The sequence below is a fragment of the Emydura macquarii genome, unplaced genomic scaffold (assembly GCF_026122565.2).
Source record: "Emydura macquarii macquarii isolate MOO-44397 ecotype Brisbane River unplaced genomic scaffold, CSIRO-AGI_Emac_v2 contig_1644, whole genome shotgun sequence".
In the NCBI taxonomy this organism is placed as follows: Eukaryota; Metazoa; Chordata; order Testudines; family Chelidae; genus Emydura; species Emydura macquarii.
In genome coordinates this window covers 13,220,412-13,235,379 of record NW_027131781.1, presented here as the reverse complement: position 1 = coordinate 13,235,379, position 14,968 = coordinate 13,220,412, and the positions used below count along the sequence as shown (strand labels likewise).

At 47.3% G+C, this 14,968-nt stretch overlaps 1 protein-coding gene across 4 annotated transcripts in view; it reads left to right on the top strand.

The window, feature by feature from the left end:
- NTRK3 (neurotrophic receptor tyrosine kinase 3) overlaps positions 1-14,968 on the top strand; it is a 297,966-nt gene that overhangs the window by 198,457 nt on the left and 84,541 nt on the right. Inside the window, exon 13 of one of the 4 annotated variants that reach the window (XM_067555658.1) lies at positions 13,208-13,925. The exons of the other annotated variants lie outside the window; for them this stretch is intronic. Coding sequence (XP_067411759.1) covers positions 13,208-13,326 — 119 coding nt within the window. The 3' untranslated portion in view covers positions 13,327-13,925. Of the gene's footprint in view, positions 1-13,207; positions 13,926-14,968 lie in introns of those variants that run through there. 4 annotated transcript variants of the gene reach the window in all.

Below are 14,968 nucleotides of genomic sequence, written 5' to 3'. Positions count from 1 at the left end.
CCTCTCCCCAGACCATGTGCAGCATTGCATAGTTGGCCAGATGAATCATGCCGGGGTTTTGTGCCTCCTCCTGAAGCTTTAGATATTAGCCGCTGCTAGAGGCTGAATAAAGGTGTAAATGGACTGATGTTTCTGGCATGGCACAAGGCAGAGTACCTCGGGTGCTGAACCTGTGTTGTTAGTTGTAATGGGAGAAGGCAGGCTATTGGAATGGATAGACCATTTAAGTGATCTGTAATGGCAGAAGATGGAATAGCAGAGAAGACAGAATTATGGTGTGATTCATAACGGCAGGGAGTGGGACAGCAGGTTGACTATTGACTAGTTGTGTGATCCTTAATGGCACAACACAACATCTGATGGACCTACAGGCTGATCCATTAAGGCAGTTCCCGTGACTTGTTCTACATATTGAAATACTTCTTTACTCAGAGAGTCTGATATGAAGTCTCTTTTAAGAGGAGGCTTCCATACTCAATGTAGTAATCAGAGTATCCGCAGTGGAATGTTTCCTGCAGAAATATTACCTCATTTCCTTGTTGATCTTCAGGGGGAATCAATGAAAGGAGCCGCACGCAATAGTGCAGTCTGTGATCCTGTGGTTGGCCATTAGCGAGGCATTTTCTCCGCATTAATGGGCTTGTTGCTTAACAAACAAGCCATTGTTTTTTAAATAGGAAAGCTGTTACCTGATGACAGTGGTTTGTTAGTGTTTGATGTTGTGCGCCCCACCTCCTTCATGTCTGTGCTGCTTGAGAAAGGATCTGAAACAGGGGCTTGTCCACATTGCATGCCACTAGCTCTTCTGAGGAGCAAATGGGATCTAGTTTAGAAGAGAAAGAGACTGTCGTGAAATGAGCTGGTGGTTTGATTGTCATGGGCATTTTTCTGTTAATCCTATTACAGGCGTAGGCACGGTTTACCAAATGTGTCGAGGGAATGCCTGGCTCAGCTGAGGCTAAATGGACTGGTAATGTCCATGAAAGATCCCCAACGAGTTTTAGAACAGCTGAAGTAGCAATGGCTCCTGAAGAAGCTGTCGTGGGTTTTACACAAGGCACCATGCATGGGCTTTTACTGCACCAACTTTTGTTGGTAATAGAGACATGCTTTCGTGCTCCCTTCAGGTCTGGGAAAGGTACTCCGATAAAGCTGTTAGGTCTTTACCTTCCTAGAGAGCTTTATTCTTTGGCCTTTTTGTAGAATTTCCCATAGGGCTAATGCCAGTTCAGCAGCACTGCCCATAGGAGAAGACCTAGGCCTGGTCTACGCTACATGGTCAGGTTGACGTAAACCTTCTTGCATCGACTTAGCTGTAGGAGTGTCTTCACTTAAATTGGGCTCCTGCTGATGTAAGTGCCACTCTATGTCAGTTTAGCAACAGCACCTCCCCGAGTGGTGTAGGGTCACAGTCTGTGTAACTAGATTGACGCAGTGCCAGTGTAAACACTGCGTTGTTTATGTCAACTTTTATGGCTTCCAGGAGCCATCCCACAGTGCTCCGCACTGACAATACAATTGATACAAGCCCCCCTGTTGAGGACGCGCACCGCCTAGACAAGGTATGCCTGGCTCCCCGGACTTCAAAAAGTGCCCCAGTGACTGATGGACACACGCAATGCATTCGTTGCCTGGGAGAGAAGCACATTCCACAGAACTGTGGCTTGTGTCAGCAACTGAAATCCACATCCAAGAATGACAGAGAATTGAGGCTCAAACTCCTACACATGGAACCCTCCGCTTCGATGGGAGGTGAGCTCAGAAAGAGACCTGCAAGCCGCTCATGTGAGGCCCCTAAGAAAAGGTCAGCGAGTCTCCTAGCAACCTTTGATCAAGCTGAAAACAATCCCCAGCTTGGTCAGCATCATTGGTACTGATGGCATTGAAGCCATCTAAATCTGGTACCCAGGGCACACACAGTACCGAACTGATAGGGCAAGTTGGAATGCCTAAAGACCCAATGGGCTCAGACAAAAAAGCATTGGTACCGGGTGGGACATGAGAAATATAGAAGATCTGCCCCAGGGAAGGCTCCATCAGTACGGTCATCAATATCGGTACCGCCAACAATATGCCAGGCACTGACGGATCCTGCTGTCAGGTCTGTGTCTCCGACACAGTCTCTGCTGGTAATGACACCCTCCACATTGACAGATTTCCAGTTCATGATGGATCTTTTGGTGTCTGATGCACTGGACTCTCCTCTGCTCAGCACCAGAAAGCAGATGGCATTCCTCATCACCATCACCTCTGCAAGAAGCATTGGGGAAATAGCGGCTCTGATGGTGCATCCCCCTTTCATGGTGTTCATCCCCGACAAGGCCACGCTTAAACCACATCTAGAGTTCACTCCCAAGGTGACACCTGCTTTTCACATAAATCAGCTTATTCTGCTTCCAGCCTTTTATCCCAGACCCCATCAGGATAATAGGCTTGACATGAGGAGAGCCTTAGCCTTCTATTTGGACAGGATGAGAGTCTGCAGGAAATCTCCGAGACTCTTCCTCTTTGTTCCGATTGGTCAAAAGGTTCAGTGATTTCAGCTCAGAGGCTCTCCAAGTGGGTTTCGGGCTGTATTAAACTCTGTTAGCAATTGTGTAACACCCTCATCTTCAGTACGCACACATTCTATGAAATCAATCTCCTCGCCCATCGCCTTCTCCAAGGGTATCCCTATATCAGACATCTGCAGAGCAGCTGGGCATCTGCACACACCTTCGTAGAACACTGTGCCATCCTGGGGGATTCGGCCTCAGATGCCAACTTTGGTGCCACTGTGCTATCATCCCTATCAGACTCGACTCCAAAGTCCCAATCTCCAGTGGTGAGTGCTGCTCCGGTGTCACCTACAGTGGAGCACCCATTGGGCCTCTCTTCGAAGAAGTTACTCGCCTTGTGTAGTCACGATGGATCTCCAAGATGTGTGTCCCTCTGCGTGCTCCACGACCCATCCTCCTCCCCTCTACTTTGGAGTTCTAGTAGTTGACTTTGTGGCACTCGGCGGTAGAGAAGGAACTGAAGAGGGAATGTCTGTGCATGCATGGGTGGGCGGACGGCTACCAAAGCTCTCCGATCAGCAGCGCAGAGACGCCGGCACGCCTACAGTGGAGCACCCATAGGAGGACACATCTTGAAGAACTAGAGTTACTGCACAAGGTGAGTAACTTCTTCTTGTTCCAAGTCTGACTCTGTTAGGATCATCCTTCTTAGGGCTGATGAGAGCTGAAGTGACAAGGCAGTTAGTGGATTAGGGCAGCAGAGTGAGAACCATTTGGCGTTTCTCTTCCAGCTCTTCTGGGTGCCTTTAATTAGCATGATTGTAGCACACTTGATCACACCCTGTTCTCTAGTTCCCCTGGTTAGAATAATGATTCCCACAGTTCCTTGTGTAACCATTGCTGATCACTTCAGTGACTCTTGTTAAAAGCTATTGTAGTGAAAGTTCAACTGCAACATGCTCCCAGTGACATATACACATTCACACGTCGGATGGGCACAGGTCTCTTCACACCAACATCATACGCTCACCATTATCACTGTCATTCATGCACGTCACACCTGCCTGATGGACTCACCCTTTCTGTGCCATCTACATACTCATCGTCCACTTACAGTCTCACACTAATGCTTTCTGTGTTGCTCATACATACAATCACACATACAATAAAACTCCTCCCCACCACACACTATCGCTCCCACATATGTCAGATTCTCACCCTTCGTACCACTTGCCTGTCCCTATCATGTGCTTGCACGCACAACACGCTCACACAAACACACCCACCACACACTCTGTCACATGCATGACCTTTCTGTATCACTCATCCCCGACACACTCACTACTCTGATACACAGTCGCATTCACAGCTGCAGACCAGAGTCACGTTCAGTCACAGGCACAGTCATCTCTGCACAAATATGCAGATACAGTCACAAATGTATGCACGCTCACTTGCTTATGTTGTCTCTCACACACACTTACAACCTTAGTAGCTCTCCCTTTGAGGGCGCCGGTACGTTGGCCGACGACTCCTGACTGCCTGAAGCAACAGACGGAACTGCCCTTGCAAATGAAAGTATGACACACGGACTGAAGTGTAAGGGAACCTTATTTTAGGTAAAGCAGCTCCCCTCTCTGCACCCTTTTTAACCCTTGTGGTGGAAGGAGAATGGGGACTTTCTGGACAGTTGTATTTTAGTGAGCTATCCTGTTCCAGCGTCTGCCCATACTAACCGTGGCTGAGCTCATCCTCTCCTCTGCTGTGGATTGGTCCTCCTCCACGGGGAGATCTGAACGCCGCTTGCTTGTGACACAAATGGGTCAGACGGATACAGAGCCTCGCACGGAATGATGTGGTGTGAAATGAGATCTGGCTGAAGGGCTTTAAATCCATGGTGCATTTATGTGACTTGCGGGGAAATGGGGGGAGAGAAACTTTGGGCCCAAAGTAAAACGGGGACAGGCAAGGGCCTGTCTGTCAGGAGGGGTCAGGAGGCACAGAGCTGACTGCCAAGAGCTCTAGCGCAAAGATGCGTAACCAGGCTCCTGACAGGGAACGTTTGCAGGAAAGATACCTTTGTCCCCTTCAGAAAAGAAAACGCCAAATGCTTTCCGCCCACTGAGAATTTCAGCCCCCGGCCCTCATTTTCAGCCCTGCAGTGGTGTGCTGGGCCTTCATCGCCAGTATGCTGGGAGGGGCATCTCATGCCTCAGTCTCGATCCCTTCTTACTGCCCCCAGAGCAGACTGCATGGGGGGACCCCCAGCCCTTGTCTCCTCTCCATTTGGCTGATTAGCTCTGCTCTGCTGGAGGAGGAAAAAGCCTTCCTGCCTTTTATACCTTGTTCCCACAAATGGGCAGGGCTTTGGGTGCATTCGGTGGGAGTGAGATTTCTAGCCCTGCCTCCCGCTGTAAAGTGAGCCATGCTATGCCTGCCTCACGCACTTGGGGCTACTGGGAGTGCCTAGGATCATTCCTTAGGAACTGCGTATTCCCCGGACAGGCCTGGGCTGCCATGCACCCTGTGTGGGCAGCAGGGTCCTTTCTTTGAGGGAAACACTGGCCATTTTGTACCCTAGTTTATGCATTGATTTGAGTGTTGTACAGAGGGCGCCCCGCTCTGTGACACAAAGGTGGGGGATAGAAGCCCTCCCCACTTAACCCTTTGGAAGCCTGAAACCGAAACTTGTTTCTTGCCTGAGTATTGTTTTTCTTCCCAAGGAAACTTTTTGAGAACCAGATAGTGGGGAATTGGCAGGGGAAGCAAATCCACGGTAGGTTCCTTCTTTCACGAAGTGATCTGCCGAAGGGAAGAGCTGGAGAGGTGCTCTGTGAAGGGTAAGAACGCCAGTCCGCGTAACCGCCTAATGGCTTAAAAATAACAAACTCCTATTATATGAGCCCCTCCCCCCACGCCTCTACGTCCTCCTGCCCTTACCGCTTTCTGTTCCCATTTAGAAACACTGTGTACAGACAAATGTCTGGTTCCCTGCTGAGCTTCCGGGTGCTCTTCACTGTTAAAGCACCAGTTTCCATCATTCTTTTAAATTGTTTCCAGGACATTGGCTCCAGGACTACTACCACCGCCAGGAGTCCTTGAGAACAGTTGTGTCTTTTCTAGGCTACAGGAGGCAGTGCTAGAGTCGATGGCTGGATTTAAACCAGTGAAAGACTATCCTGGGCCTCTGTGTCTCTTCTACTCCTTCCTTTCCCATTTGGGAATCTGAATGGAGGCCCCGGGGATGTAGATCTGAGAGGTCCCACATATCCTGGGCTGCAGAGATGGAACATTTTTCTCTCCAGCACATACACCTCCTGTGGCTGATCTGTCTGCAGTAAACTCTGCTGACTCACTCCCAGATTCCCAACCTTTCAGTAGCTAATGGTTTGGTGCTGCCTAGTTCAGTGCCTCCTGCAAATATATATCCTCCTCTGTATCTCTTATTGAGCCACTTCTGTCATTAGTCCATGGGGGGGGGGGGGCAGGCTGAGCCTTGCACCTACCTACAGAGTAGATAGTGAGAGTGTTGCCTAGTGGTTAGGGCAAGGCACTGGGAGTCAGGGCTCTTTGGTTACATTCCATCTCTGTCACTGACTCTGTGATCTTGGACAGATCACGTCCCTTCTCTGTCCATCAGTTTCTCCATCTGCATAATGGTTATAATAGCTCCTGATGTTTGCAAAGCACTTTGAGATTGAAGGAAAATGTATAATGTGATACCTGTTATCCTAACTCAGGGGTTTTCTTTACTGATTGCCTCTTTAACTTCCCAGTCTATAGCACTGGTAGATCAGCCACTCCATGATTTGGATTAAACACCAATCAAATAGCATATTTAGTTGAAAACAGCCAACCAGGATTCCTTCCCAATGGACTCTAATTCCTGAGCAAACTGGTTTATGATTCCAACAGCTCAATATAAATAGGCTCAGTGTAACAATTTCTGCTTGAAGCAGTTGGAGAACTGAGTCACTGTAAGAATAGCAACACCACGGACCGACCTATGAGGCAAACCAGGATTGCTGCAGAAGTCCTGAGAAGCATTATTTAAAAGGTGCCTGCTTCTCAAATCTGTAGCTGTCTAGGGGCAGATGTCAACATGACAACAGAATATATTTTAAAATAAAATCTGTGACAATAATGTATTATGCTGCAGTACAGTCTCTCTCAGCCTGGGTCCCTAATGCTGTGCAGAGCGTAGGAACAGAGGGGGGAGAGAAGCTGAGACACAGCAATGGACGAAAGAAATGGGGAGTGAAGAGTCTACATGAGGTGGAAAGATATATAGAGATTGTTCCGTCTACCAGCTGGAGCTGCGGAGCAGAAGGCTCTTGCACGAAGCAGTGATAAAACTGGGGGAAGAGACAGGGATGAGGGGAGAGAGACGAAGTTCATGATATCGGCGGGAGCAAATCCATAGTGATTTAAAATCATTTCCTGAGTTCAGGGTTGTTTGTTTTTTCATCACTAATATATCCCCAGAGTGGTTTGCTGCACACCTTGGAGTGCTGTGGTTATTTGGACAGGCAGGATACGTTTGCCCAGTGCGCGTCACAAATCGAGAGCCCCTCTCCATCCGAATGTTAGGAGTCTGTGCATCGTGGGTGAAACTGGTGGGTACTCGGTCTTCCCCCCTCTAAGCAATCCCACATACACTGACTTCAGTCTAATGAAAACAAGGAGGAGAGGCCTAACTGATCTGGCTGAGTTCCATCATGCACTGGGCCTCTGAGTAGCTTTAAATAGCTGCCTGGCAGTGCATTCTGGGGCAAGATCTGGCTCCAATTTTTGGTGAGATGGGTGTGTCAGGAGTGAAACACAGACCACCTGCATAGGCAGTAGCTACCTTGACACTGCTGTAGCAGAGCTCAAAGTGATCTTTTCATTTCTGTCACTCACGCTCCCTTAAATTAATTCTTTTTTTCCATTCTGATAAACACTTTCCCTTCCCGCTTCAGGGCTTTTCTTAAGGAGAGGGGGGAGTGATGGGGAATCTTGGATCTCTGCCTTTTAGGCTATCCGGCTACAGCATTTAGTATTTTGGAACCACTCCATTCATAAAGGAGTTCCAGAAAAAACAAACTTGTGATCCCAGCTAATATGGAAATGTCTCAGATTAATGGAGACAACAGCAGAAATATTCTGGATACGGAATACTTTAATGAGTCCGACATGGAGTCTTAAAGATCCCATAGACACCGAATGGAAAGCTGTGAACACTGCTTTCTTCACAAAGAATCCTGCTTAGTTGTTGGGTATTTCTCTTCCTCTGTGTTTAAGAATAAGAAAAATCTGCATAAAAACAGGATCTTGGTGCTTTCTCTGCTCCTGCTCTTTATTCCACATTCCACCCCCCATCCGAGGTCATGATCCTCTGATTGTGATATCACAGTTGGTTCCTGTGGAGGTAATGGAGATGCCACAAACTGAGGGTTATAACTTGAGGTGGTGCCTAAGCCGGAGAGGTGTTACACCATTTCAGCTCTCACTGAGGTAAGTGGGAGTTGTTTGTTCAGCAATTTATGAGATTGAGCTCATGGAGAATAAACAGCAGTAAAAGGTGAAGCTGCTGCTGATGGACAAAGATCCTGTTTCCATGCAAATGTCCTCAACAGGCAAGCCCCAGGGACAACGGGAACTGTAATTCTGCCTTTCCAATAGGGACATTCAGTAGCTCCCAGGCCCCATTCTGTAGCTGTTAAATGGGGTTGGTTTCAGTCTAACACTGGCTTGATATTAGACCATCCCAGTGAAGCTCTTCTGTGGGCCCAATTCTTGTCTCACTCACGCTGGTGTAAATCCGTAGTAACTCCCTTAAAGTCCAGGAGTTTGTAACACGGGTGAAGATGAGGGGAGAATCAGGCTCTATGGCTTTGGCTTGGAGTGCTGAGGAGGCAGCATCTTGATTCACTTTCTGTTGAACTGCTGTGTCTGGATTTGTAGTCGCAGGGCTGGACCTCACCCAGCCCCTGTCCCCTGAGCGTGGAGACAGCCCTGCCTTTAGAACATAGCCCTGGAGTTGAGTGTCTCCCACACAGTTCACGGGTTCCAGAGCCCTCTGAACTTCATGGGGCTCTGCCCCGACAGGATGTACAAGTGACTCTCCTCATCCTGAACACACAGATTGTCGTGAACTATCTTCCACTGGCTCCAGCACATGAACTAGAGTAGATAGCACCAAACAGCGCTCCCATCTCTTGTCTGTCTTGTCATCCAGAGGAGTGCTACTCCTACTTGTGCTGGGAGAGTATAAAAGATACCCTGACACTGGATTCTCTCATTGTTTTTGCCTACGTTAAAGGTTCCAATGTAACATGAGAGGGGCAGGGGTGGGAACGCTATCAAGTAGTTTAGGCCTTAAATATGAGCTAGGTTAACACAGCTATAATTTGCTGGACTGTCTCCCGAGTCTCAATAGCTATGATTAATTTGGCACGACCGCTCTTTCCCAAGAAATAGAAAACAAACAATTGCCTTGTCAATTTTTTATTATCAAATAACAATAGAAGAAAAAGCTCCAGAAGTAGAGAGAGAATGCAGGCAGAAGTCCAGCAACAGAGTGGGGGCTATCTAGTTTATTGCACTGAATCCAACATGTATGATTACCTGCTCTATGGGTGGGTGGCCTACATGTGCATTCGGTGCAAGGAGCTCCTGGTCCTCAGAGACCACATATGGCTTTGGAGGCCAGGGTGACTGAACTGGAGGAGCTATGGGAGGCAGAGAGGTACATAGATGAGACTTTCCGGGTCACAGTAGAATGGTTACACCCCGTTTGACAGCCTCTGTACTTTGAAGAGGATGAAAGTTTCAGGTAAGGAGAACATCAAACTGGAGCAGAGGGAAATGAGCCCATAATTGGGACCCTCCTTCCAGATGATGTCATGGTATCTTCTCACACTGAGGATACCTCTCCAGGGGAGGGAACTCCAGTTATTAGGAAAAGACAGGTAATAGTAATGAGGGGACTCAATCATTAGAAATATAGATATCTGGGTTTGTGATGACCAGGAGAACCGCATGGTGACTTGCCTGTCGGGTGCAAAGGTTGCAGATCTCTCAAGACATCTAGAAAAACTTACGTGTACCAAGGACATAGGGAAGGACAGAAGAGAAATAGGCTGCTAGGTAAGAGATTGAAGTCCAGGACCTTCATGGTAGCATTCTCTGAAATGCTTCCAGTTCCACACATAGGGCCAGTTAGACAGGCAGAACTGCAGGGTCTCAATATTTAGATGAGATGATGGTGTAGGAAGGAGGGGTTTAGATTTATTAGGAACTGGGGAACCTTTTGGGAAAGGGGGAACCTAAACAGGAAGATGGGCTCCACCTAAACTAAAATGGAACCGGCTTGCTGACACGTAAAATTAAAAAGGTTGTAGAGCAGTTTTTAAACTAAGGGCTGGGGGAAAGCCAACAGGTGCAATCCTGGCAATTGCAGACCAGTAAGCCTAACTTCAGTACCAGGCGAATTGACTGAAACTATAGTACAGAATAGAATTATCAGACACATAGATGAATACAATTTGTTGGGAAACAGTCATCATGGTTTTTGTAAAGGGAAATCGTGCCTCACCAGTCTACTAGAATTCTTTGAGGGGGTCAACGAGCATGTGGACAAGGGTGATCCAGTGGATATAGTGTACTTAGATTTTCAGAAAGCCTTTGACAAGGTCCTTCACCAAAAGCTCTTAAGCAAAGTAAGAGGTCATGGGATAAGAGAGAAGGTCCTTTCCTGGATCAGTAACTGGTTAAAAGATAGGAAACTTCACAAGAAGAACTGTTCTCAAGATTTCCTCAGCTTGCTCTCAAAGCAGGAGGTGCCAGGAATCCTCTTTTCATGAGATTTCCAAGACAGTTTTGCAGGAGCTAGTTTTTTGGGCAGTAGAGAGTCGATGCTTGCCCCAGCAGAATCCAAACACTGAACCTTTTGAAATTCACCCATTCCAACCCTAGACACCACTGATGACATCATCCATCTAACATATGACAGCAAAGAAGAAAACTTAGCAAAAGCCAAGCTAGTTTCTGTTCCATATGAACAAAACGGGGTAGAGGACTGCAGAGTGGGAGAGGAATAGTTGAAAAGGAGCAAAATCTGCCAGGAAAGGAATATAGTTTTGCAACTTCTCTGAGAGATTTTACGAACAAGAGAGAGTAAAAGTCAAGGATTAAAAGCCATAAAAGAGTACTGGACGGTATCCCATTTTTGCCAGATCATTTGTAGGTCTGCTTAATACCTTAAAGATTGGGAAACATAGACTTCCGCCCCAGCACACCTCTCATTGTCTCCCTGCAAGAGGCACATGCCACCTATGAGACCCAAGTTTGCTCCCATCCCATGCAGACCCAGAATTCTTGCTCTTTTTTTATTGTCCATGGAGACCCTTGAAGCTGCCAGCTGTGCTTGCAGAACTTACCACTGATGCTAATGGAATGAAGCCCTTGGACTTTTCAGCTCCTGGCCTGGCTGATTTTTTCACCTGTCCCTTGCTTGAGGGTCTTTGTGTCCGGCAGGCTTTGCGTCTGCTACGCACAACTGGTTTTGCAATAAAATAAAGCAGAGGATAGAACACTGCAGAGACACTTGGTTTTATTGAAAGTTGACTTTTCCAGCCATCCGCCAGTGAATTTAAAGTGTAGTTATACTCTGACCGGGTAAAAACGCCATTCTGGCGTGCCTTGTTTATTGTTTGCCAATGGCTCCGATAATAAATGGGCTCAGTTTACACGTTCTTTTCTAACTGTCAGCTCCGAAGGCCAAGAATGAAGATTCTGCTGCTGGAACTTGGTTAACAATTTTGATTATGATACAAGAGTCAGAATTGAATCCAGTTCGCTGTCCCAGGGACATGTTGACTCTGCAAGGCCAACAGCAGTAACACAGGGCCAGGAAATTATTTTCCTCTGCAAAGCCAGCAGATCTGACTGCTGCATGCGTGCAGGGATCCGACGAGTAAGAAGAGGCCAGTTCTATAAATGTGCTTTTCAGGGTAGAACTGCATATTACAATTAAAAATGATGATTTTTTCCTGTCTGGCTTGGATTTAGGGTTTAGTGAGCACTGGCCTTCTATCCTGTCTCTTTCATGTCTGATCTGGTAGAGGGCACCTTGCATATTGCAATCGAAGGGATAGATTCCCCTCTGCACACTGGCTGCTCTGGTAGTAGCAGCCCCAAAGCTGGTGTAAACAGTTAGTTGGAGGATTTCCTGCCTTAAGGGAATCCTGGAGTAGCATAGAGCTTCTGGAGCAGCACGTGGATCCTAAGGGTGGGGCAAAGGCACCCCAGTGATTCCCAGTTGCTGGAACCACTCACGAGTAGCTAGTACATCCCTGAGGCTGCTGTAAGGTACATTGGTGACCAGACTAGCAGCCTGATGGAGCTAGGGTTAGGAAGGCACAAAGGTGACGTAAAAGCTACTTTTGCACCCTCTTTGCCCAAGCTTCAGTGACAGCAACACACCGGTAGTCCTGGATCTACCTACTTTCAATGACATCTACCATCCCCACTCCTGCCCATCTCATTCCATTGTGGCTGTCTCAGTGTTACAGGAATATTATCAATGGGAGTCCACAGAAAGAACTGAAAAATGTGGCTTGGCTAGATGACAATGGAAGGGCAGACATGGGAATGCTTTGCAAGTACCTGCAGGTGTAAACACCAAGGTGGGTGGTACATGGGGGTAGACATCAGAGGGGTAGAATTAAGCAAAGTTTAGCCTGACCATTGGAAAAGTGTCCTTACAGTGGCCCAGAACATGCTCTCCCTTGATCAGATCCACAGGAAAGGGCTCTGGGACAGGATATCACCAGGTTTCCCCCATGGAGTTCCCCCACATTGTTCCATCAGGAACAGATGAGGTTAGCTCCCGCTAGCGTGTGGAATAGGCCGAACTTGGTGATGGTGGCTCCATGAAATCACAGTCAGAGGGACTGTCCCAGGCTGAGACAACTCAGGGAGGGGGCCCAGTGCAGAATCACAGTCCCCAGCTGTTATTTGTGCCTGGTAGGCTCCTTGGGACTGACAGCAGGATGATGTATGTGTTCCCTGTCCCACTCATTCTTCCTTCTGACCTGACCAGTCTACACCCCCTTCCTGAGCAGACCCTAGATCCATAGAGGACCCTTCCGGGGTGGGGCTGTGCCTAGGTGGGAAGACGGCGAGGCACATACAAATGATCCCCTCAGAGTATAGCTTTTGAGCCTGAGGGGCTAGCCTGGGCCAATGACATCAATGAGGATGTCAGAAGAATAGTAGATGAAGCTCTTGTGCTTTGGCTTTCAGAGGCTAGACTGAAGAAAGCACTGGCATCACCACAGTGGGGAATGATCCCATATGTTCCCCCTCAGGAGATGGACTAGGTGTGAACTAATAGGGCTCTGCCATCTCTAACATAAATCTCTGGAAAAATAGTTCACCGAGTGCTTGCACCATCCCCTTCCCTGTCACAGTCATGTAGTGCATGTACCTCCTGAAGTGTCTGTCTTTCCCTCATGGACAGAGACAGCAAGCTAGGCCCGGCAAAAAGAGGGCACTTGGACTTTAATTTAACTGCAACCGTTGGCTGGTTATTCATTTGGTTCTTTTTTAATGATTATATGTGTGTCGGTATCTCTCTCTTTTTTTCTAGTTTTGCTCTTTTTTGTTTTTTCGTTTACTTTATTTTGTTTTTTTCTTTTTTCTGTTTTTTGTTTTTCTTTTAGGTTTCAGAGAAATTATGTTGAATCCAATAAGCCTCCCTGGACATTCCAAGCCTCTTAACCAAGGCATTTATGTTGAGGATGTCAGTGTTTATTTCAGCAAAGGACGTCATGGCTTTTAAAAACTTCTTAAAGGTCCCTGTTCTGATGCCAAGTTTTTAGGCTGTGTCCTCACAGCGGTGGGAAGCAGTGAGCGTGCTCTGTACGGATCAAGGTCTTCTCCTAGTAGGACTCTGCAGACCCGTCTGTACACACGTTAAAGCCAACCGAAACCTGTGGTTGTCTGTCACCAGATAACAGGGTTGTTCTTTTCCTCCAATAGTCGCTGTGTTCGTTAAATGTTCCTACAAGGCACAACATCAGCAATGAGAGCAAATAAAGAAAATTAAGGCCAATTTAAAGAAGTCATCCTAATAACACAGTAAATAATTGTACTTTTGCTTTAAACAACCAAACTGACACCTTTAGTCACGTCCTCCCTGCTTGGAGTTCTCCTTGTGAGCTTGTGTCTTCACAACACCCAATGAATGCCGCCATCACCTTTCCTTGTGGCAACGCAATGGGAGGTCTCCCAGAGCGAGTGACGATGGGGAGCCTGGAAGACACTAAAGCAGAGTGAAGACTCTTGGTAAGAACAAAGGCAGCCCTCTGCTCCCAGTTTTTGCACAGAAAATGATGTTGAGAGTGAAGATGGGAAGGAATAAAAGTATTACTTCTCTGACAGGAGAGAATGTGGTTATTTTTGAAGTGCAAATGACCTAGGAGGCTATTTTCGTTTGTGTGTGTTAGAACAGCTCGTTGGCTCTGACTATATCATTGTCATGCTTTGGTCTCTCCCAACTGCTTGAATGATGAGCTTTATCTGAGGAGTTTCCTGGACTTCCCACATAGATGGAACATCTGAGGTGCAGGATGGTTGGTGACATTGCCAGGACTAGGGCAGTAATCCAAGTGAAAAGCATATCAGACACATGCTGGCCCCAGTCAGTGAACCCATGGTCCTTTTTCCCTCCCCTTCTTTCTCAGTGAGCTAGAGATTTATTGTAACCCAGTCATGTACACAGAACAATCAGCTCAAGGCAGACAAACTGAAGGGGATGAAAAATAAACATTCTGTTGCTTCTTCAGTGGCATAAACAGAAATATTGATCCTGTTCTCTGGTCAATATTTGTATGTTTTTTCTCTTGCCTTACTCCATCCCCAGCCTCTCAGATGGAAAAACAAAACCCTTGATCAACCCTCAAGAGAAGACAGCTGCCTAACAGCAATTCATTCTGGACTGCCCAGGGATGGGGCTCCTCTTGGATACTCTGGAGAGCATGTGTATGGGAAAGGAAGATGTGCTCACACATACCACTGAAAACCTATACAATGAGGCAGGTTTTCAAGGAGTTGGGGAGAAAAACAAATGATCCAGGTTTGGTCAGACCCCTTTCTGACAGGCGTTGCAAGCCATGAGTTCCCTCACCAGCCATTTAGCTTGCTTGCCTCCTCAGTGGCCTGAAACGCTCTTTATTGTCACCAGCCCTGCTAGGTTGCTGCTGCTGGAAAGCAAGATGGTTCCCCCTCTGCCAGAATTGGGCAGAAGTGTAAGAATGGGATGTTCCACTGTCATCCTGCCCTTCAGGGGCATCGTGTGTGCACATTTCTGGAGATTGCAGGAATGTTTTCAGACTTCACGTGGATGCTCCATTGAACATTCCATTCTGTTGCTTCTTTTCCTGGTTCACTTGTAGAAAAAATGTGAAGTACAATAGAAGAGA